The following is a 24,887-nucleotide window of genomic DNA, read 5'->3' as shown; positions in this document are numbered from 1 at the left end:
AGTATTTAACAAGTACTTTGCGTCAAAGATAACTCAACTAGCAATGAAAGCAGTTTATCTATTCAATATTGTGAAGTGAACTTATTCATGTTCAATCGAATCTAACCTGTTAATAGTTCGCTTAGTTGTAATCTATGTCTCCAAAGGACCTTCTTATAATTATTATGCACTTTGCTGTGCTCTTGTAGCATTTACTGATTGCAGGACGTTGAAATTTTTTTTCAGTTTCCATAAAGAATTTATCTCAAATAAAGAATATTCTGTTTTAGGGTTCGGGGAAGTTTTTCAACATGATTTCAGTTAGATAACCTGACCAGTGTGTTCCTGTATACTGTAAGAGTACTAACCCATTCTCTACAAGTAACCATGAATCAGAGGTGGAGGATGAACAATTTCAGAAGCTATCATTTCTATCAAATTGTCAAGGAGAACATACACCTTGCCTGAGTATCACACAACCCAGAAAGATCTGTACTCTCTCAACTGAGCTAAGTGATTGGGGAAGGAGAACAGTAATTACTTTTAAATTCCAATTTGCTAAAAGTACTGCAGTCAGATAAATTTCAAAAGTTTAAAGTCCTGATAAAAAGTTACCACCTGAATTTTTTTTTAGGAAAATCTCAAATTAAAAAATGTTAAGGAAATCAAGGCCTAAAGTATATCCTAATGAATTTTTGTGTGAAAAGAAACCAAGTTATTTCAACTTTACAGAATGCTAATTTTACTCAAACCTGAAAAACTGAAGCGAAGCGGCTGATTAAAATAGCTTATGAATACATTTTAAGCACAAAACCCTACACCTGAAGCCCAAATAGTGTAAAGCACAGATAAAGCATATAGACCTGACATACCTAAAGAATATAAACTGAATTTGAGCACCAGTCTCAATCTCTTGCATCTGATTGGTTCATTTTCTACTCTATTTTGAAACTGACCAATCACCAGCTTGCATACTGAGACTGGTCTCCAAATTTGTTTTTATAACTTGAAATCTACAACAAATTATTTGGATACAATTGCAATATATCTATATCACTAAACAGTTTTAACTAAATTCTATAATGATTTTCACTGCAGAAAAATGTCCATTTCCCAAACATGTTCAATACAGCAAACATAAAATACTGTAATTTACAGTGTATAGGGCGGGAACTTTCCCGCCATTTTTTTCCAAAACTAGTTAAATTGTGTATTACCTTTTCTGCTTTTATATCATTTAACGATTGAAAGCGATGTTGATTTACCCATTTTTTTGCAGAGAAAACAAGGTAAGAACCACTGATTCACAAAAGACATTATATCTTATCTCAAACTTTCCAACAACTCTATAATAAAGTTAAAATTGTAATAAAATAGGACAGAAGAGGTTTAAATTGTTAAAGAGATGGCTATACTAAACCTGTATATACTTACATATCCTGTATATTGATATAAAGATAGTTATGAAATATACATTTTAAAGATAAAGAGAGTGGGTGGGGTATAGTTTCTTTTTTTTAACTTACTCTCTTCAACCAGCATTTCGGCAGGCAGGTCTGGACACACAACCTCCTTTGGGAGGGGCTTTGTCGGGGACGTGGGTGATATAAGTTCAGAATTTTCGCTAGATTCGGAGTCTGAAAGCCACACATTGTGAAAAAAGAATATAACACAGTTAAGTGATTTTGTTAGAACAGATTATGTTGGTGCTTTAATTTGTCCGTGAAATAAGGTAATATCCACTGGCCATACACCTATTTTCTGCTACTTTACGTAAATAACCTCCCTCCTGAAATAACCCTAAAAACTTTCATTGATTTTAACGACCCTTTATTAATCATGTTATAAGGAAAGTCAAACACTCATCATACTGAGCTAGACTGGTAGAATTTTGAATAAATCAAACATTAACAATTGTTTCAGAAGCCAAAGTTCAAAGCTCCTTGCATCTAAACACAGACTAACCCTCCACCATTGCAATGAGCCAAAAGAAGCACAATGGGAATTTTACATTATAAAAAAAAGGACAATCATGCAGGTTGGAATACATTGGAGACGAATTTCACTGAAAATGGCCTACGACTGATAAATCTGACCTACGGCTGACAAATTATAAGCACCTCTTGATAATTAAGCTGCAAAGTGAAGACTGATGAATAACAAGTAGCTTATGTAATGCAATCAGGAAGGTATCGTATTGTAAAACACTGACCGCTCATGCGCAAGGTGATGATGAGCAAAATACTCGAGTTATTCAAGGTTTACAGTGGTCTAAACATAGAAAATATAAAGAAAATGGCCTGTGACAAACTAAATTGCTTGTGTCAGTCACGTTGGTCGGACCGTTGATGCTCGAGTGAGCTTGTTTCACTTTAATTTTTATATTGCCCAACTGCCTTTTCCAGTCTTTATCACATCAGTGACTACTTTTTAGACACAAATAAATTAATCTATAGTTATCATATATTCAAACTGCTCTGAAGTCTGAACATACCCTAAACTAGAATCAATCTCTATAAAAAGTTCAACATTTTCCATCCCTAATATTTCTGAGCAACTAATATTGTCCCTGCTCTTGTGTACTGTATTTATTTCACTTAAAAGACATTTAACTTGTATGATTGGAACCATTTCATAAGCTACTTGTTTAAGGCAACACAAATAAAAGTGAAAAAGCACAATGTGAAAATAATGGTATAAGCGATAAATATTTTCAAATATTTTAACGTCGTTTTTAAGCATTATTAGCAATAATGAATCAAATCTGTTTATGGTAATATACAAACAATTATATGAACATAGTAATTACGAAATTAATATTTGCAATTATAAATTTTTTTAATAATATGTTAACAAACATTTTACTATTAAGGTTATTAAAGAGGAAAATTCCATAACAAAAGAATCAAGAGTCCATCAGAGAAAATTAGACATGAAACAAAGATAGAATTGACTGATAGAAAACTGAAATATATCAAAAGGAATCTTCGAGAAAATTCAATATTCATCTTAATTACAAATTCAATTATTTCAATCACACAGTCATAATGCAAGTGCCAAATACAACGCTAATTATCTTTTTTAGCAATAAACTTGCTTGCCTTCCACCAAAAAAAACAAAAAAAAACAAAAAAAAAAACCGAAAAAACAATGTCTTGCGCTACCACATTTTTAAAGCCTAGATCACCTACAGGAAAACAACACTCAACACCAGCCACATTTAGCTGACTAACCTCGACTGTGCTCTTTCCTTGGTGTTTTTCCTCGTAACCTAGCAACCAGTGGGCTCTCTCCGACAGTCTGGCCTGAAATCACCAATATACACAAAACTTACTATTTTGAACCATATTTGCTTGGTAAGAATTGAATCATTTCTGCTTTTAACGTTTTAGTTCAGTTTGTTCAATTTGTTCAAATCCAAATAAAATTTTTTCTTTGTTTCTACATTTATTTATGAAATAAAAAATTTCATACACTGTCAAAATAAAGACCACAATTCTCTAACAATCACAATTTTTATTTATTCAGTCAGAATTCCCCCACTTCATTATTGCATGGAATTATACTCAGCTGTAATTATGCAAAAATTGACAAGCCTTACAACAAACCTAATAATATAAACTGCAGTTGCAACTTTTCAGGAGTACTTCTGTTAAGGACTTAGTTTAATGCAACATTTTATATTTTCACTTTTTAAAAAAAAATCCTATCTTATAGTGTTATACTATTACAAGGCAGATGGCTTGCTGCCCTTCATGACCTAAACGTACCAGAAGAAGTTATTTTATGTTCGATAGTAAACTTCTTCACATCAGTCTCGCCCACACGGTCTCTCCATCCTTCCTGTGCAGAATCTAGTGCCGACAATCTATCAGCTATACTAGACGGCCTTGGGACATCCAGACTTTTCTTTTCCCTCATTTTGACCCCGGCAGTCGGTGTGATAGGGTCTGGGCTTGCTGATCGCCGGTCTAATCTGTCCAGATCAATTGGGCGAGACACTCGCTTTCTCCAGTCTTCATCCCCACTTTTCTTCAACGCATTTAACCTGCACAATATACAAGATAAACGTTTATATTATGATATACAAGTCACTTAATCATGGAATGTGAAATCACTAAATTGTGTGCAGATAAAATTTTGTGGTTCCAACAAAAAGACTTAAATTTGAGGATTTCAAATAAAGGTAAAAGACAAGACCAGTTCTTTAGTAATTTCAGGAAATCTTCCAAAACAGAAAGACAACTTATGTCAATTACACTTATTAGATTGTCTCCCCTGTAATTAGGGGGACCACTCAGAGCAGTGTTAGCATGAAATGGAGAAGTAACCATGCTGTGAAGTAATTAATAATTGCTATAGGAACTAATTTTGGTGAATTTAGCCTGGGTCTAACCACCAATCTTCAGTAAGCCAAATGGAAAGCTTCTCTGCATGAAAGAATTGTACACCACAAGCAAAGTTTTGTACCCACAGCACAGAGGGGCAAGTGTTTCAAAGTCAGCTACCTCCACCACCACTCGGCATAAACATTCCGTTACCTGTCATTTATAGACCCTGTTTTCTGTATTTCTGGCATATCTGTGGCAATTTCTGCCTCCTGTTTCTCATCTGGTGTGACCGGTTGTGTAAAATGACGCCCCACATATTTCTTCTTGGCCCTAATGGAATCTGGAGTTTCACTGCTGCCTTCCGCTGGCTGAGTTTTGTATCTGAAAATACAATTGGTACATGTTTCTTATTATGTGTGTGTAAGTGATGGAAGTCCTTCAAGTAATTATCAACTATTGTCAGGGTATTAGCCCCGCAAGCAAGAATCGAACCCAGGTCACCAGAAAAGTGATCCCAGTTCACCAGCAAAGTGGTCCAGCCTATCAACAACACTTACTGCTCCACAGACAGCAACATTAAATATTCTGTAATCTCATGATAAAACTGTTGAAGTAACCAAAAATCAACATACTAAACAAGGCTGGGCACATAGAAAAATTTTGGTAATTTTTTAACTTTTATTTTTAAGTTCAATTCAGAATGTCCTTATGGTTATACTCTCCAGGCAACATTTATAATGTATGTATGTATGTATGTATACTGCTTGACGCCCCTTTCGGGTATAACTAGCAGGTGCGCGTCTGTGCCAGAATAAAGTTAAAAGAATGACAGTAAGATGTCAAAAGGGAAAATAGTGCAAGATAAACTGTATTAACAAGAGTAAATCAGGGTAAAACAGGGTTTTAGTCACTTTAAAAGTAGTGGGATGCGTTAACGCATGTCCCGAAATGTTCAGAATCAGGCTGATTAACGATCAGGGGTGGCAGCTGATTCCATAGGGTAACGGTGTATGGAAAGAAAGAGAACTTAAAAACATTAATGTTGTATGGATCTGCCTTAGGAGTGTTCGTGCATATGACGTGTCGTCTCAATGGCTGTACTAGATACGGAGGGACTGGAATAGCTACGTAACCATGAACGATTTTGTAAAACATGAAAAGTCTAGCAATTGTCCGTCTGTCCTCGAGTGTCTGCCAACTGAGATCATTAACATGTTTGTTACACTATCATAATATGAATATTGACCCTTTACCCACCTGGCAGCTCTTCTTTGCACCATTTCTATTTATGTATGTTTCTTTGTGTGTGTGGTGACCATACCATAGAGGCATACTCTAGTTGTGGCGCTAACTAGAGTCTTGTAGGAGGTTTCTTAATATTTTGGTTTTGACCGGGAGGTTTCTTGCGTAGAAAACCCAGTGATTTGTTTGCATTGTTTGTGATTCTATCTACATGTGTGTTCCAGGAGAGATCATTTGCTATATCTACTCCTAGTACTTTGCACTGGAGACCACTTCCAGGATTTGACCGTGTAATAATGTAGTGTATGTGTAAATTTCTTTCTGTTTTTTGTTATGTTCATGACCTGACATTTGCTGGGATTGAACCCCATCTCCAGACGTGCTCCCAGTTTCTAGTTTCTGGAGGTCCTGCTGTAGTGTGACGCAGTCTTGTTCTTTAGAGATTGTGAGTAAACTGCCGTGTCATCTGCAAATAACCTGACTTGTGATTGTAAGGACTGAGGTAGATCATTTATGTATAATAGGAATAAGAGCGGGCCAAGGACGAGCCTTGAGGACACCTGATGTGACAGGTACTTCATCAGATTTCATTCCGTCCACGAGTACTGACTGCGTCTGCCAATCAGGAAGGACCTTATCCATGTGATAACCTGTTTGTAACGCCGCACTCTTTAGTTTATAAAGTAACTTAGGTGATGACCTTGTCAAATGCTTTACTGAAATCAAGTAAATGAGATCTGTTTGTTTACCTCGACTTAAATTTGTGCTAGGTCATCATTAGTTGTATAATTGTGTTTCACATGACCTTTTTCTCTGAATCCATGTTGCAGATCATACAAGATGTCATTCTTGTTAAAGTGGATTGAGAGATTTGATGCTATGATGTGTTCCAGTGATTTACATAGAATGCATGTTAGTGAGATAGGTCTGTAGTTGGCAGGGTCACTTTTCAGTCCTTTCTTGTACAGTGGAGTTCACGTTCGCCGTCGTCCAGTCCTTCGGTAAAGTTCCATGTGTCAAGGATTTTTGGAAAAGGAGTGTGTATCAGTGGCGCTAATTCAGGATGCAGTTTATTTAAGACAAGTGGTTTGATATTATCAGGACCTGCAGCCTTGTGGGGTTTTAAATTACACAGGAGCTTTTTGACGCATTTACAGTTATCGTTATTCAGCATATTTGGGTATTTACTCTCTGAGTTTGAGGGATGAAAAGGTAGCACTTAGTAAATACCGATTGGAACTGTTATTAGTATATTATCTGTACTTTGGTCAAAGTTGCTCCTGTTGTGTTATCATTTAAAGGGGTACCCTGTGCATCCTGTTTAGACGCCTTAAGTAGACTTATAGCTTCTTAGTGGAATATGTAGAGTTATGACCCTTTCACAGTCTGTGTCATCCAAACCTAGTACATGTTGGATATAGTTCTCATGGCTATTTTGATTTCTTTTTTATTTGACCTTTAACTTATGAAACTGGGTAGAAATTTTATGACCTTGATTCTTATTTTCTTCATTTTAATATACAGACTGTCACGCTTACGCAAAGCCTTTTAATTTCTTGCGTAATCCAAGGGACAGAATAACTGGACCTGATGTTTTAGAGGGGATGAATTGGAAATGCCTTTATTGATGGCAGTTTTTATTTCACCCCATAACTCATTCGACTGACAGGTTTTTACTATAAAATAGGCTGCTTATTCTTTCACCCTCTAAACCCATGTATTTGTGAAATTCAGGCCAGTTTGCTTTCCTATATAAGACCGAGGTACGTGGGGGTCGTTTTGTCAATTTGGGTCTAACGTTGGAGTCAGCTACAAAAATGTCATGGTCAGAGATACCTGGGAAAACAGTAATCTTTTCTACAAGGTGGGGTTTGAGGTAAGAAATAGGTCAAGATGTTTCTTTCCTAGTATTTTCTGTGACCATTGGGTAAGATTAAAATCAGCTAAAAGATTAAGAAATCATCGTAAAGGGTAAATTACTACAACCCTGTTTTATAGAGCCTGTATAGTCTGAATTCCAGGAGAATTTAGGATAATTAAAAATCACCAAGAATCCAGACAGTACCTTTCTTTTAGAAACTAGTTCAAGGATTTTCGAAACTCTTCGATACTATCTGTATCCGTCTCTTTTGGTTATAAATAACCACAAATAAAGAGAGGTTTACATGAAGAAAATTCAAGTTTGACCCATAGTATCTCACATTGGTTTGAGGGATGGTATCTCTGTAGCTTGGAGTTTTTTTTTACTTAAATAAATACACCACCACCTTTACTATTTCTATCTGTTCTGAATGGGGTATAACCCAGGGAGTTTGGAAAAATTTCTCCATCTTTGTGGTGATTTGACAGCCATGATCTGTTCCAATAACAATATCAGGCTTATGTTTGTCCACTAGGGCATAAAATTCTGCCTTTTTATTTACTATTGACTGGCAGTTTAAGTACATTACTTTAAGTTTGGTCCTGAAGTTCTTTTTAGATTTTTCTTTTTTGGGGAACTGACCATTATTTACCGGGTGTGGACTAACATCTGGATCTGTATGTATCGTAAATCTGTTAGGATCTGAAAAGGATGAAATATCTGAGAGGGTGGTAGAGAAATTTAACGAGTCACATCCAGAACACAGCCATGAGAACGAACGGTCACATGCAACATGGTCACTGTATGTTGATAGAGGGAAATTTTCACACTCTAGGTGAAACCAATTTAGACAGGTGTCACATTCTAATGCACAATGGGAATCGAGTACCTCGTTACCACAACTGCCACATGGGAACTTGGGAACCGAGTTGGTTTCCTTATCATTTCTGGTGGGGCCTGGGTTGCTCTCTATGTCATTTGCTTTGGCTATAAGCAAAATACAAAGAAAAATAAGTGATACTCTTTTTCTGGAAAAGACTGCAACATGGAAACGTTTTCTCAGTTTCACAAAACAAGAGAGTGAAGCAGTCATTGTGGGCCCATAACTATTTGGGCGTGATCTGTGGTTAACTGATGACGTGTCTGGGTCCAGTTTGGGCGCAGTAGACACATGAATGTATAACAAATATACAAACATTACAGTAAGAATACCTGAGAACATGTTGTTTGTTTATACCGGAAATGTCTCTTATATCCTGTATAAAAATATAAACATAAAGAAAAAATATAACATAAAGAGCTAAATCAAACATGAAACATGTAAATATTCTGACACATTGAACTAAAAATCTTGAATCACTGAGGCAACTCCAGGAAGAAAAACAAAACTAATACAAACCATTGAACTACTAAAACAAAGAAAAGACAACCAACCTTTTCTCCCTCTTTTGCCAGTAAGCAAATGGCGACCCCTCAGTAAAGGGGCTCCTGTTCTCACTTTCATCGTAAGAAACACTTGCAAAAACTCTCTTCATCTCACAAAAGAATCAAAGATTTAACGAGTTTAAAAATTCCACACAGTAATTTCAAACTTATACATAGTCCATTTATTAATATATCTCTTAACAGAGCTTAAACTCCTTCAAAACTGAAGTGAACCATCACTGAACTTTGTTCAAATACAGGAAATAAATTCAAAATTCAAATATGCAACACTGCACATTTGTAGTTTTAAATCATTAAGTTGTGGAAAACCACAATATTCAAATCCAGCCAATGTGTGAGCAAATAATGGGCACAATAACATCTGATAACAAGTTTGAGTAATTAGGGACACACTCAGGTTAAAACGCTCACCTGTATGACTTGCATAATGTATTAAACCTGCCACAGTATGAATAGCAGTTAAGCTACTGTTGAAATAGCTTTTTCTCTACCTCTGCTTATAATAACTAAAGCCCCCTTTAATCCTCTTTTATGCCTAAAAAAACCCACAACTGTTGATAACAAAAGAGAATGAATGGGCACAATGCTTTGCAACAAAGTTTTTTCTAATTTTGTTTTGCATCTTTTATTGTGCATAAAGAATAAACGAATAAAAGAAACAGTAAAAAAATACAATTTAGATTTTAATGAATTATTGTAGAATTTAAAGGCCACGATAGCATCAATTTGTCATAATTATGTGCAGACAAAATACAAAACAGGTACCAATGTATCCCTAATAAAGTTGATAAATTTTACAATTTGAGATAGCAATCCCTTTTTTTTATATACAGAATAAATGAAAATAATTAAGGGAGATAAAAAAAAACTGCATCCATGTGGTTTAAAATGTGTCTATGGAGTTAAACTCTACCCTAGTTCCATTTTTCTTTGAATTCAATTTGAATTTCAATACATGCAGATTATGGGTTTCTGCATAAATATATTACTGCTGGTTACCTCCCTTTATCAAATATGGCTTTGTAGCATTAATTTTTTTCTCAAACGAAAGACTTGAGATCGCTATCCCAGACATGTGTGGGAAGATTTCTTGCAGTACATAAACAAGTTCTGGAACAGAATCCAGACATCTGATCCCAAAATTACTGTTTGTTTGTTTTGCGTTTAATGCTGTTTTTTCAACAGTATTTCAGTCATGTAACGGCGGGCAGTTAACCTAACCAGTGTTCCTGGATTCTGTACCAGTACAAACCTGTTCTCCGCAAGTAACTGCCAACTTCCCCACATAACTTATCAGAGGTGGAGGACGAATGATTTCAGACACAATGTCTTTCATCAAATCGTCACGGAGAACATCACCCCACCCGGATATTGAACTCGTGACCCCGCGATCTGTAGACCAACGCTCTCCCTACTGAACTAAGCGGACGGGCCAAAATTACTGTTGAAAAATACTCTTAAATTAACATCAATAGTAAAACAAACTATCTTGCCAACTTAACTACAGTAATTGATACTTACACAACACAAGCCACTGGTATTCCTCTAGGTTCCTTTCTATGAAAACAGCTCACAATCGGTGAAAACCTCATTTTTCTATCTATCTCTTAAAGACATATATAACATAAACTAGACCAAAGTCTTATCAGTCCACTAATGTTCCTTTCATTTCAGCATCAAAGATATAAACTGGACGCAAATATTTTGACTCACATCCTTTTCTATGTCTTAAACAAACCAATATTTTCCTATGAACTTTTTTTCTTCAATCATTATTTCACAACATCAAACAGTAAACATGTTATCGCAGCTGCATTTATCAACACTATCGTATCGCTAAGTTACAGCATCTAAAACACTTGCCACAGTTTCCGCTATCCGTCCATTTTGTAAACCAAGCACTTCCTTATTGTGAACACAAGGTTGCCTTTCTTAATGAAACTTTTTTTGAAGTTATTATTATCACGGCAATCTATTCAAGTAGAATATGATTAGGTCGGCTTTTTTTGTAACAATAGGGAGGCTGTGATTTGAATATATGTATGTGTACATGTATTTAATTCCTATATATAATAAGTGTGCACTAATATCGCTGCTATATTTAATCCAGATGCTCACTGCACATGAATCTACATGTTATTTAATCTTACAAGCACATTTCGAATATTTAAGTCTAAATTTTGTGATTAACTTGCAGAGTGATGCATCAGACACATGTTGAAATAACAGAGAACTCCTAAAACATATGTGTGTACAATCTAATATGAAATTGCAACCATACAAAAATACCCCCAAAAACTTTCTTCACACCAATACAGTGATGAACCACTTGCTGTTTCCTTAGTGCACTACAATTTATGATTTAGTCCTCATGTGTTTTCCTTTACTGAAGAGTTAAGACGATTCAGAATGAGATTATCTTTCCGAATGATATTAAATCCCACAATGCAACACAAAACCAAGAAACGCAGATCAAAATTCATCATCTTCAAACTACTAAACAGTATTGGCTTTCATAAAAAACCTCCTCATGTTTACTCTATTGTAACTAAATTAGCTCGAAACATGAAAACAAAAAACCCCAAACCACATCATTTCGGAACAAAAACAGTACAGAAATAGGTCTATCATTACATATTTAATTGAAGTACGGTTTAATAATATACTGCCTGTAATATCGTAAAAAACGGAAATTATTTTAAATGACTGGACATGTGGTTAAACCATAATATTTATCTAACAGTGTTTAGTTGACATAAACTTTATAAATACATTTTGGAAGTTACATCAGCTTGACAATATACAATGACTTTCACTGAGTGTAATGCTATTTTTCAATTACATATTTCTTTAAATCTATAGTGTTCCTGGATTTCTTACCAGTATCAATTCCAACTGGCAACTTCCACATGTAACTTGAATGCGTAAATTAAACCTGTAAATTACAGGTGCAACAACATTAGATACTTCATAATTATTCAGTCAAATTTTGAAACAATGCCTTTGTGCTTGCGGCTCCAAATCGAAGAGATAGATCCATGTACACCGAGGTAACCCAGTGCAAAGTCTGGCAAAATCAACAATTAGTATATACTAGTTGTTATAAATCCACACAGTCCCTTTAACTATATAAGTGCATTACAACTTATGACCTGCAAAGGCAGGAAGGAAATTATACATTCCTACTGCTACTTGAACAAAAGCTATTATATTCATAATAGTGTCTACTTGTTAATTTATTATATGCTGACCCACAGCTTATTACAAGCACTTCAACATTTTTTTTGCAGTATCTTATTCACGTGTTTCCCTGTTTAGTTTAGTTCGGTGTTGCTGTTTATATTGACTTCAATGTAACTGTTTCATTTTTATCTGACTGTTAGCCTCCTAAATTTCTAAAATGGACTGGTTCATCGTTCAATTTGGGCAATACCTTTTATTATTAAAAGAGGTGTTTGCTGAAAATTTACTGACTGAATCGTGAACAGTGCAGACTATGATCTTGGTTTGCACTGGTCGCAAAAGCAGAACCACTAGCCACCTGAGTAGCTAAAGGTTAAATATTATTTTTCAAACATATTTCAGTTTTCAGCAGTGTGTATTTACTGGTTCTCTACATGCAAATAACAACTTCCTCTCTAGGCAAAGAAGGTGAGAACAAATGGCTCTCCCTTGGTCAAGTCATAAGACAGCATTCGCCACATCCTAGAATTGAACTCAGTGATAACTGACTTTACCAACTTCAATATATCAATTTTCACAACTTCCTCACATGAAATAATGGCTGAGAACAGATCACTTACTGAAAAATCCCTTGTCAAATCATCATAGAACATTTGTGATTAAACTCTTTTGTTATAAACTTGTCCAATTACCCCCCCAAAAAACAACTTCAAAATAAACAATCACCTTCCCCCTTTAACGTTAACCACAAACACTATGGCAGTCATTTTAAAACCTGTGAGAACACAACACTTCCCACCAAACAGCAGAAAAACAACTTTTTACTCCTTCTTGTGGTCTATGACTTTGTTTACTTATTTGCAAAATAAATCCAACCACAGATCTCACGAACACTCTACATTGCAGCTAACTACTGAGCACCAGAAAGATTTCCCACTTTTGCTCTGTGCCATACACCAAAATGCAATGGTCACGTAACAAAAATCCATACCATATAATAGTTGTGGTTACAGTAGAAACCTTTGACCTTTTGTTTTATTATGCATTTATAGTACCATGATTGCATTTAATAGCTAATAAATTGAAGGTATCGCCACATAAAAGTCTCTATGATTTTTATAAATTCTCTTATAATGGTTATTGAGGTCATAACAGAGATTTATTACAAACAAAATTGGCTGGTGATCTAAAGAAAGTACACACAAGTTTTCAATTTAACTGATAAAATATATGCCACAGTATCCGGTGCAAATTTTGTTTGTGTTTTATTTATTTGACTATCAACAAAAATTTTGAAAGCCTTTATTAAACTATAACATAATACAATACTAATGATTTCATTTCAATTTCAATACACCTCATGCTTACAGTTACTTTTCAGAAGTTTTCAGTACATCAGCTTTACACTATTCCTAAACACTATGAGTCAGTTTTTTTAAGAAACTTAAACCTCTACAGCTCACAAACATCAGATGGGGAGAAACTTCCATGTTTAAGTACAGTACAAGGTCTGTTAAATCATTCCACCTTGTAAAGTTTTTATGGGAAATGACAACATTAGGCGTAAAAAAAAAAAATTGTTTCTTGTATCCCGACCTACCCTAAATTTTTGGCCCGACCCTAAATGTTTTTATGGCCTTGGAGAATATTTTTTTCAATTTTTAAACAAAAAGATGCAAAACTGCAATTTTTATGCTTTAAACATGGCCAGTGATGTTAGAAATCAACTTACTGATGCTCTAAACTTTAAAGGCATAATCCCCTTATTTGTAATCATTTTTTGACAAAAAAATAATTTTCGAAAAGTCTCCCTTAATAAAAAAAATTTCCAAAAAAAAAATAATTTCCGACCTACCTACCCTAATTTTTTTGAGCATGTTACCGGAAACAGAATTTTTTTTTTTAGGCCTTAAGTTAAAACTTGAAGTGTTCACATATTGTAACAGTTTAAATGAAAATGGATGTAATATAATTGTGAAATGTATTACGTTCTCGGTAAAAGGCCAGGTGGCTGAAAATTCAAAGCAAGCAGTTGTCGTTTTATGGAACACATTTCAGTCTTCCTAGTGGAAGTTGTATTGTAATTATAAAAGACATCAAATACTCCACTCCAAATGAAACTAGAGCTGTCACAGGTCTCAGTGAGGAGTTATACCCCAACAATACGGCTTTGTCACAGAAGTAAGTCAATGTCAAAGTCAAACCTCAAAATCAATAGGGGTCATCTGCTGGTCATGATCAACCTCCCTATTAAGTTTTGTGATCCTAGGCCCAAGCATTCTCAAGTTATCATCCGGAAACTATTTAACTGTTCAGGGTCACTGTGACCTTGACCTTTGACCTACTGACCTCAAAATCAATAGGTGTCATCTGCTGGTCATGACCAACCTTCTTATCAACTTTCATATACTGTGAAGTCATTTTTATTTGCGTAGGACGAATTTTCGCGTATTTCGCACTAGAACTGATGCGCGAATTTAAGACTGCACTATTATTATTTTTTAATTGATTTTGTCATTTATAAATTGAAAATGCGCGAATTAAAGCCCACGCGAAACAGTCCTTTTTCACATCTGCGCAAAATTTCATGCCAGCGAATTTAAATGATTTCACAGTATAACAAAGATGGTGATGGAATAACAGAAGTAAGTGTTGGTAAATCTTCAGAGAGCCCTCTCTGTTCAATCTTGCAACAATCATTCCTTAGTCTCTTGCTATGCCAACTGAACTTAAGGAACTGTATTTATCCTTCCTCTAGTGCAAACTCACTTACCCACCAAAGAGCCTCACTTACCCATCAAAGAGCCTAACATACCCACCAAAGAGCATCATTTACCCATCAAACAGCCTCACTTACGCACAAGAGGGACTCGGGCTTCACTTACACACCAAAGAGCCTCACTACGCACCAGTCTCACTTAAGCATCAAAGAGCTTCAGTTACCTGCCAAAGAGTTTTACCTAACCACTAAAGCCCTTCACTTAACCACCAAAAAGATTCATTTACCCACCAAAGAGCTGCAATTACCCACCATAGAGCCTCACTTACACACTAGAGCTTCATTTACCAACAAACGAGCTTCAATTACCCACCAGTGAGCTTCACTTGTACACAAAAGAAAGAGCAAAATTATAAAACGTTATCTCACAGACCCACAAAAGAAAGAGCTTACCATATGCTACCTCACTTACCCACAAAAGAAAAAGGTAACCATGTGTCAACTCCCTTAACTATCAATGAAAGAACTTGCATCAAGATACATTTTCTAAATCTTCCATGACCTACCTTTCTTGCTCTAATTTTCTGTCTCTGTTAAACCTTCTTCTAGCTTTGCTGCCCTTTCTCACTGGTGTATCATCAGCTTTCTCACTTCCAGCTTCCAGAAGTCCTTCATCACTATCCAGATTATCCCCTGAAGATTCAAACCCTTCAATCACATTATCTTCACTATCCACTTCAGCTACTGTGTCAGCAGTAATGTCTGAACCTTTTATTGCACTTTTAATATCTACATCCATCTTTCTAGTCTCAAAGCTGCCCTCTCTCTTGAGTATTCCTTTAACTTCACTAGACTGTGCACTATCTACTGACGAAGATTTATGTAAAGCTTTATTTATATCACTTATTGTTGGAACCACATCGGAATTTGGTCTTAATCCAATAGGTGCTTTATGTAGGAGAGATAGTTTCTCTTCTAACTGAGACTTTAAAATGTTCTTTTTCTGTGAGTCTAGTTTGCTTGTTGTTATTTTTTCAACTGATTGTGATGAATGAACAGATTCCTCTTGTTTTTTCACTTCAAATCCTTTAGTTTTAACATCAGAGGGTCTAACAGTCTCTGAACTATTGTCTATTGCTGACTGGTTCTGGTTAAAGTCAGTGTTGGATGCTGTCAAAGAATCTGTGAGGAAGAAGACAAGAAAAGTTCTAAAGTAAATGAATCTGAATTAGAACAAGAGCTGTCATTTATGGTGACAAATGCCCCTGCAGCACCTTGACCTTTGACCTGGTGACCCCAAAGTCAGTAGGGGTGGTGTACTCATAAAGTACTATCAGCATGTGAAATTTGAAGGTCCTGGTAGAAGTGGTTCGCATGTAAAGTGCCTTCATGCAAAAAGTTAATGTTGGCCCCTGTGACCTTGACCTTTGACCTGGTGACCCCAAAGTCAGTAGGGTTGCTGTACTCATAAAGTACTATCAGCATGTAAAGTTTGAAGGTCCTGGGTGAAGTGGTTCGCGAGTAAAGTGCCTTCATGCAAAAAGTTAATGTTGGCCCCTGTGACCTTGACCTTTGACCTGGTGACCCCAAAGTCAGTAGGAGTGGTGTACTCAATAAGTACTATCAGCATGTGAAGTTTGAAGGTCCTGAGTGCAGTGGTTAGCGAGTAAAGTGCCTTCATGCAAAAAGTTAATGTGGCCCCTGTGACCTTGACCTTTGACCTGGTGACCCCAAAGTCAGTAGGGGTGGTGTGCTCAATAAGTACTATCACCAAGTGAAGTTTGAAGGTCCTGGGTGCAGTGGTTCGCGAGTAAAGTGCCTTCATGCAAAAAGTTAACGTTGGCCCCTGTGACCTTGACCTTTGACCTGGTGACACCAAAGTCATTAGGGGTGGTGTACTCAATAAGTACTATCAGCATATGAAGTTTGAAGGTCCTGGGTGCAATGGTTCGCGAGTAAAGTGCCTTCATGCAAAAAGTTAACGTTGACCCCTGTGACCTTGACCTTTGTCCTGGTGACCCCAAAGTCAGTAGGGGTGGTATACTCAATAAGTACTATCAGCAAGTGAAGTTTGAAGGTCCTGGGTGCAGTGGTTCGCGAGTAAAGTGCCTTCATGCAAAAAGTTAACGTTGTGACTAACGAACTAACTAACTAATGAACGAACGAATGAACGGACGGACAGTTGAAAACTAATATGCCTCCCTTCGGGGGCATAAAAACAAGAAAACTTACAACAGCTTTCATTTGAAACTACCATCATAAACAAAATACGTAACATTTGACAGTGTTAAGTTTGTACCAGACATTTTCATGGAACATTTTAGCAATAAATAATAAACAAATAAATGAAATAATCACCAACAATGTACAAGGACTTTCTTGACACCCTTGCACTATACCTTTCAACTATATCTTACTTCCAAATACAGATACTGTTAGTTTTCTTGACACACTTGCACTGTAATTTCAACTCTTGAATTCAAAACTTATTCTTGACAACTACTTTATACTAAGTTTACCCATACAATGTATATTAATGAATATTGGAAAAAAAAATAAAACTATCATAAAATACTTGTAATGAAACTAATTCTTGGGTGGTCTGGTATACAGTTATTAAACATCAAATTATCCAGTAACAACTTCTGTCAAGAGGTCAGGACAACATCTTGTTTATACATGACATTAGTATGGTTCTCAATAAAAAGCTATTAAATGTCTAAATACATGAGGAGCCCTTATGGCCAAGTGGTTAAGGTCACAACTTCAGATCACTTGCCCAACAACTTTATTGGCTTGAAGCCTGGTTAGGGTCATCATGTGAGGGAACCTTCCACCTGGCTCGTTAAAGGTCAGTCTTTTAACCAAGGAACCAGTATCAGTGCTTTAAATAATACCCAGAGTTGCATCTGGTGTCTTCCTTCACTGTGAAAAGCCGGAAAGTCCCCATAAAATAATGACCTAACTTTTAAATATCAATATTACATTGACTAAATGTCTAATGTAGTTTTTAAAATGCTAAAAATGACATAAAACTATGGAAAACTGTGAAAAACCGACAGTATATTAACTAACTTAAATGTATAATGTAGAAATTAGTGCACTGTAACCTGTGTTTCTAATATTTCCGCAATCCTGTACTTGTGTTAATTATCAATAAATTTGTACTTTATACAGACTTTCCCAGAATTTAAAGCCTATAAAGAACGTTTTCCAAGAACAAATTCCAGGAATATTCATTTCTAAGGATTTTGTCTGTATAGTTTTGGTTGAAAATTAAACTTATGTTAAAGACTCATAATTAAAGGAGTGTCAATGTGCATGTAAAATGATTATTGAATGGTTAAGACTGCCTACTTTAATTCACTGACCTTCACCCCTGCGGGTTGGACACCCTACAAGGGAAGTAGAATTCTTTCATGCCAAGAAGCCACCCAGCTGACATGCGAAAAGTTCAGAGGTTCTACCAAGGTGCCTGACCTTGCATAACATAGCACCTTGAGGGGCCCAAGGGGTCAGCCTCAATCAACAGAAGCTATAAAGTCCCCAGCTTAGCTTTACTGTTCTCGTGTGACTCAAAAACTAAACAATAACAAACCTTTATTTATAACCTCTGTGCTCAAATCCCCTATTGAGGCAGCACGAGAGGGTACCCTGGAACTTGAGCGTGAACTGGGCTGTGAGAGGGTTTGCTGTGCATGCTGGGCTGTTAGCTCCCTCTGGGCCTTCACGGACAGTCCAGAGAGGATTTCTGGGTCCGGCGGCTTCACAAGACTACATGCTAGTGGCGAGATCTTTGCAGCTTTTTCTACCTCTTCAAAAGTTACAGGCTGAAATCAAAACAGTAAAACCTTCATAACAGGGTACGTGTATATAAAAATTATGTCACATAGAACCAATTTCTCCCTACAAAGTTCCAAATATGTGTCACTTTTGACTATTCAGCCAAACTAGTATTCAAGACACTAATGCTGCAGCTTCCTGTAAGAAATATGGGGCAAAAATTTCCCAAAAATAGAATTTGTTCAAATGTTGTATATGAACACAGTTTCATGTTTGAAACAGAAAAAAATGCAAAAACAATCATAGGTCACAGTGCTTGTTTAGGAGTTATCTGCCCTTAAAACTTGATTTTTCTTCATAATTCTGTTTCCAACATGACACTGTGTTCATATATAAAGTTTGAACAAATTCTATATTACTGGGATTTTCTTACCCAAAAATGCAGCAAACGTGAAAATCAACTAAGAAAAGGGAAATAGTGGTCTGTTAATGCTAGTGGTCTCTTAATAGACATGATCTCTCAAGAATATTTTGACTGTTACAATTTCATGATACCAATCTAAGCAAAACTGACAAAAGTGACATTAAAACTTGAAAAGTTACACTGTATATGCATTATCACAGAAACAAGGACTTCACAAGACCATAATTATCATGACACATATAGATTAGCTTGGTTTAGTTTATACTAATCTGTTTTAGCTTCATTGTGATTAAAGCTTCAAGCTTACTGGAACCTCTCTCGAGTCCACTTCCTGGAAAAACTAGTACTGGTGTCATATGAGGTCATGGTTGCGGCTCTAACCCACGACCCCTGGATTGAGTAGCCGACACCTTATCCACTACACCACACCTTCCCTTAATTTGCTTACAGTCACTGAATTTCCTTTTTTTTTCATTTTTTTTACATATTCACGGGTTACAAACAGCAATACTTTATGCAACAACTATTTCAATGGGCCTGTTTACATGGACAGAAGTTTCTAGTGAAACATTTTTGGGAGTTACATGTATAATACTTCATGGTTCATTTAAACCACTGTAAACTATTTTGATAAGCTTTCCAGTATTTATGAGTTTATTACTTTTCAGCGGCAGCTGTCATAAAGGGGGGGTCGCAGTTAGGTGTCTGCGCAAAATGTTTTTTGATTTTCTCTATATTTTATGACAATATACCTACATGTATTAAGATTCATTCAAAAGTGTTACTGTTATCAGTTTTGACTTACTTTTATAGAAATTCACATTTAAAGTGGGTGGGGTAATTTGACCTGTAACCAGCCAGGAACACAATCTCCGCCGCGTTTTTAAAAATGGTTTAAACTTTTTACCTGGAACTTTCGTGATAAAATAGCTATGCAATGGACATTTACACAACATGTTGCGTTTTAAATTGTCTTGAATACTTTTTTCAACACAGAGCCACAAAGTGGCCTAATCAAATTTACTGATTTTCAATGGACGAACTTCACCAAAAATCTAAAACACTTTTTATTAGTTGAGATATTTAGGTGTTATTTTCAGCAGATATTGTAAGCTAAATAAACATTAAAATGACAATATATCAGTACACTCTGATTAATATTGGAAGAGTGGTACACTCTCAAACTAGGGAAAAGTGGGTGGGGTAAATAAACATGCGAAGCTAAACATTCGAAGCAACACAACTATAGGAATAATAATTTTGCAGTTCAAGAAATGGCCTCAGATTATCTACTTCTATCTTAATTATGCCTCTATGAGTGGTAGGGGCATATAGATTTGGTCTTGTCCGTGCATGAGAGCGTCCGTCCGTTGCACGAAGTTCTTGACGCATCTAGCTCAAAAAGTATTTGATATAAATTGATGAAAAATTGCATGAGTTTTTATCGTGATATGTACTTGCTTACCTTCTATTTTTTGTCTGGCTCCGCCCCTTATTTCCAGAGTTATGGCCCCTGACATAGTCTAAAACACATATTTTCACCTTGTGACACGCCTAGCTCAGAAAGTATTTGATATAGAATGTGTCTGTAGGACACATGGTGTGCCCTAACTTGTACATTTGTCAAAAATAAGGGGCAATAATTCAATGATTCATGTTTGCAGTTTTAAGGGGATATAGCCTCAACAAACATTTTATACAAAGGATTCATCATTCTAGGCCATATACCTCTTGAACTATGAGCATCACAAACAAAACATCCACTTTTTTGGCTATTTTAAGGGCAATAACTCTGTAATAAGCGCTAAGGTTCTCAAGAAGAATGCCAAGTGTGCAAGGTCACATCATAATCAAGACTCATGCAGTGCTTTATGAATTTACATCAAACTTTCTGAGCTAGGCACGTCATTAGGTAAAAATGTGCATTTTGAACCATTTCAGGGGCCATAACTCTGGAAATAGGAGCCAGACGACAAATAGGAGGTTCACAAGTTCATATCATGATAAAGACTCATGCATGGTTTCATCAATTTATATATAATACTTTCTGAGCTAGGCGCACAACAAGGTGAAAATGTGCATTTTTGACTATTTCAGGGGCCATAACTCTAGAAATAGGGGGCAGAGTCAGGCGAAAAATAGGAGATGCTCAAGTTCATATCACAATAATGATTCATGCAAGGTTTCACCAATTTATATGAAATACTTTTTGCGCTATCCACATCACAACGTGAAAATGTGCATTTTTGACTATTTCAGGGGCCAAAACTCTGGAAAAAAGGGTGCAGAGACCAAAGAAAAGTAAAAGGTGCACAAGTTCATATCATGGTTAAGATTCATGCAAGGTTTCATCAATCTATATCAAATACTTTCTGAGCTAGGCGTGTCACAAGGTGAAAATATGTGTTTTTGACTGTCAGGGGCCATAATTCTGGAAAGAAGGGGCGGAGCCAGACAAAAAATAAAAGGTACGCAAGTACATATCACGATAAAAACTCATGCAATTTTTCATCAATTTATATCAAATACTTTTTGAGCTAGGTGCGTCAAAATCTTCGGGCGACGGACGGACGCTCAGACACACGGATGCACGGACAAGACCAAATCTATATGCCCCCACCACTCATACGGGCATAATTAAGATAGAAGTAGATAATCTGAGGCCATTTCTTGAACTGCAAAATTATTATTCCTATAGTTGTGTTGCTTCGAATGTTTAGCTTCGCATGTTTATTTACCCCACCCACTTTTCCCTAGTTTGAGAGTGTACCACTCTTCCAATATTAATCAGAGTGTACTGATATATTGTCATTTTAATGTTTATTTAGCTTACAATATCTGCTGAAAATAACACCTAAATATCTCAACTAATAAAAAGTGTTTTAGATTTTTGGTGAAGTTCGTCCATTGAAAATCAGTAAATTTGATTAGGCCACTTTGTGGCTCTGTGTTGAAAAAAGTATTCAAGACAATTTAAAACGCAACATGTTGTGTAAATGTCCATTGCATAGCTATTTTATCACGAAAGTTCCAGGTAAAAAGTTTGAACCATTTTTAAAAACGCGGCGGAGATTGTGTTCCTGGCTGGTTACAGGTCAAATTACCCCACCCACTTTAAATGTGAATTTCTATAAAAGTAAGTCAAAACTGATAACAGTAACACTTGTGAATGAAACTTAATACATGTAGGTATATTGTCATAAAATATAGAGAAAATCATAAAACATTTTGCGCAGACACCTAACTGCGACCCCCCCTTTATCAATAACCATAAAAAGATGTAAATTTTCTTCAAAGCTGTTACACACATATTTATGGAAACTACTAATTTCTGATGTTACGAGCTGAAAACATTTGCATATTTAGCTTTCTTAACTTTCATAAAACATAAACCATTGCAATTAATATTTTTTTTGCAGAAGTGAAAACAAAAATAATCTCAAAAACTGTACAAAAAAATGGTTCACTGCACTGGCAAAAAGTAGCATTTAACCAGTTACCCAGGGGTGACAATATGTATAACAAAATATCAAGAGCATTTATAACCCAAAACTTGAAAAAGCTACTATGTACAACCTTTGTATAATGTGAATGTATTTTTTAAAATTCAAGTCCTTGCAATATATCTTAGAAACAAACCTGGGTTGCGAATCTGGAAGCAAGTTTTCTGTTCTTCCGCTTTGGCGGTGGGGGAAGACCTTTTTTTGCAGCTACAGCTTTCTTTTCTTCTTCTATAGACGTGAACAACTTCACTTTATCTTTCAAACTTTGTCTGAAAAACAGAAACATATCATATTCAAATATACTTTTTCTCTGTTACATGCTACAAATAGAGTAAATTTACAGCAGTAAGTTAATCTGGCCAGTGCTCCTGAATCTGACTTGTTCTATGCAAGTAGCAGACAACTTCTCCACATGATTCAGAAGTGGAGGACAAAATGACTTCAGACACATTGTCTTTGATGATATTATCGTAATGGGGAACATTCAGTGCTACTGGGGATCAAACTCACAACTATTTATAGTGCTGCCCTCTACCTGCCTAGTGAACCCGGTAGATTTCAATCTATTTTACCATGTTTACCTTTTGGTAACGTTGAACAGTTGAAAAATTTAAACTCATAGTTATGAAAATGCAAAAAACTTTATCAACCTAGAATTTTATATACATGCATTCATCAACCTCTATATTATATTGATAAATCAATCTTTCATACACTGTGCGCTAAGGGCCTCTGGGCATACAGTACACAGCTAAATACGGTAATCTTTATCATCACACAGCCATATTACATTATAGTATAAGGCATATTATATTGTCAATTTTAGGATAGAATTACGGGTGTTTACCCGTATTTAACTATTGCATTTGAATTTTGACAAACCTTACATATCCTATTACACTTTATACGTTAAAATACTATCTCCAAATTCAATTATCTTGAAAGTTTGTATCAAATTTTAACACAGTAAAAAATATGTCAATTTACTTTTTTATGACTTAACCGGAAGATAATATTTTTTGAAAGTCTTACAGCAAAACCATATGATAATCCTTTATCTGTATCAACGAATCAGAACACTTTGAACCAGCTAATATTTCAAGATACGAATGCTCAAATCACCCACGCAGGATTTACGGGTCAGACATATTTGTAAACATAAATTATTGATAGACTATTGAGTTAGCTAGTGACAATCAAGTAATACAAAATCTGTCAAAAATTTACCTAATTATCGGCCTAGACAATCTCATTATTGGAAAACACAAGATCCTTTTGATCTCTATACATGCAAAGTCTGCATTTTTTCTCTTTCCTTTTCATTTTCTGTCATAATAAGAGCAAATATAATATCTGACATAAAATCTTTTGCTTTCTTCAGGGCAGGAATATTAATACATAATGTAAATAAAAATGCACAGTTATAAATTATTTCCCTAAACAAGAAAATCACTTGGTTAGCATTTCTTAGTGATATTTACCCTGAACATTAAACATTGCTTTTTTACAGACATTGTCATGGTTCTAAGAAATTGCAGCATCTAAAAATGTCAAATCATATCTTTACACATGAATCTGGACTGTTTTTATAAAGCAGAAGATGCTACTTTCATAAGCAACGGGTATCACATCTGCTGCTTCAGATGTCACGCTAACTGCAGCTGAGCCATGTCCACTGTGGAAGACATCACTTCCACTGCAGCAGACACCTCAACCGCAGCAGCAGATTCCATATCCACTGTAGCAGATGCCACGTCCACCACAGCAGACACCTCAACTGCTGCAGCAGACCCCCATCATTCACTGCAGCAGATGCCATATCCACTGTAGCAGAAACCATGTCCACTGCAGCAGATCCAATTATCCACTGCAGCAGACACCACATCCGCCGCAGCAGACCCCACATCCACGGAAGCAGATGCCATATCCACTGCAGCAGACGCCATATCCACTGCAACAGACCCAAGTATCCACTGCAGCAGACACTACAGCAGACACCACATCCACAGCAGCAGATGCCATATCCACTGCTGCTGACAACACATCCACATATTCAGCCAATATCATATAAGATAAAAAAAACAACAACATGTGCACCTACCAGTTATTCTAAACTCTGGAATGTAAAACTAACATAAATCCATGGTGCAAAATAAAATTTATCCTAATCTTTTTATCTATGATAACCATCATCTAATCATATCTAAAATTACTAAGTATGCTTTACCACTATCAAAACGATGACACCGAATTTTCCTTTTCTCCGTCCTACTTATATGATAATACAGATACATGTCATTATCCACTCCAAGTGACCGTAAGTGAGTATGTAGATATCTAACGATGTAAAATAATTGCAAATATGATATATTATTTCAATCGTCAATCATGTATAATTCACCATGTATCTCTACAT

The 24,887-nt window shown here is 35.9% G+C and overlaps 1 protein-coding gene across 12 annotated transcripts in view; it reads right to left on the bottom strand.

Moving 5' to 3' along the window:
- LOC123538762 (uncharacterized) overlaps nucleotides 1-24,887 on the bottom strand; it is a 197,351-nt gene that overhangs the window by 23,832 nt on the left and 148,632 nt on the right. For 11 of the 12 annotated variants that reach the window (XM_053530361.1, XM_053530356.1, XM_053530357.1 and 8 more), the window contains 7 exons: nucleotides 22,608-22,740; nucleotides 18,360-18,591; nucleotides 15,328-15,943; nucleotides 4,521-4,691; nucleotides 3,750-4,027; nucleotides 3,213-3,284; nucleotides 1,506-1,616 (listed from right to left, as the gene is read on the bottom strand). In XM_053530361.1, the coding sequence (XP_053386336.1) occupies nucleotides 1,506-1,616; nucleotides 3,213-3,284; nucleotides 3,750-4,027; nucleotides 4,521-4,691; nucleotides 15,328-15,943; nucleotides 18,360-18,591; nucleotides 22,608-22,740 (1,613 nt within the window). The remainder of the gene's footprint in view (nucleotides 1-1,505; nucleotides 1,617-3,212; nucleotides 3,285-3,749; nucleotides 4,028-4,520; nucleotides 4,692-15,327; nucleotides 15,944-18,359; nucleotides 18,592-22,607; nucleotides 22,741-24,887) is intronic. The other variant, XM_053530360.1, reaches the window with a different exon arrangement.

This window comes from Mercenaria mercenaria, chromosome 18, assembly GCF_021730395.1.
Source record: "Mercenaria mercenaria strain notata chromosome 18, MADL_Memer_1, whole genome shotgun sequence".
Taxonomy (NCBI): domain Eukaryota; kingdom Metazoa; phylum Mollusca; class Bivalvia; order Venerida; family Veneridae; genus Mercenaria; species Mercenaria mercenaria.
Note: the sequence above shows the minus strand (reverse complement) of the source record. Positions and strands in the feature narration are given on the sequence as shown.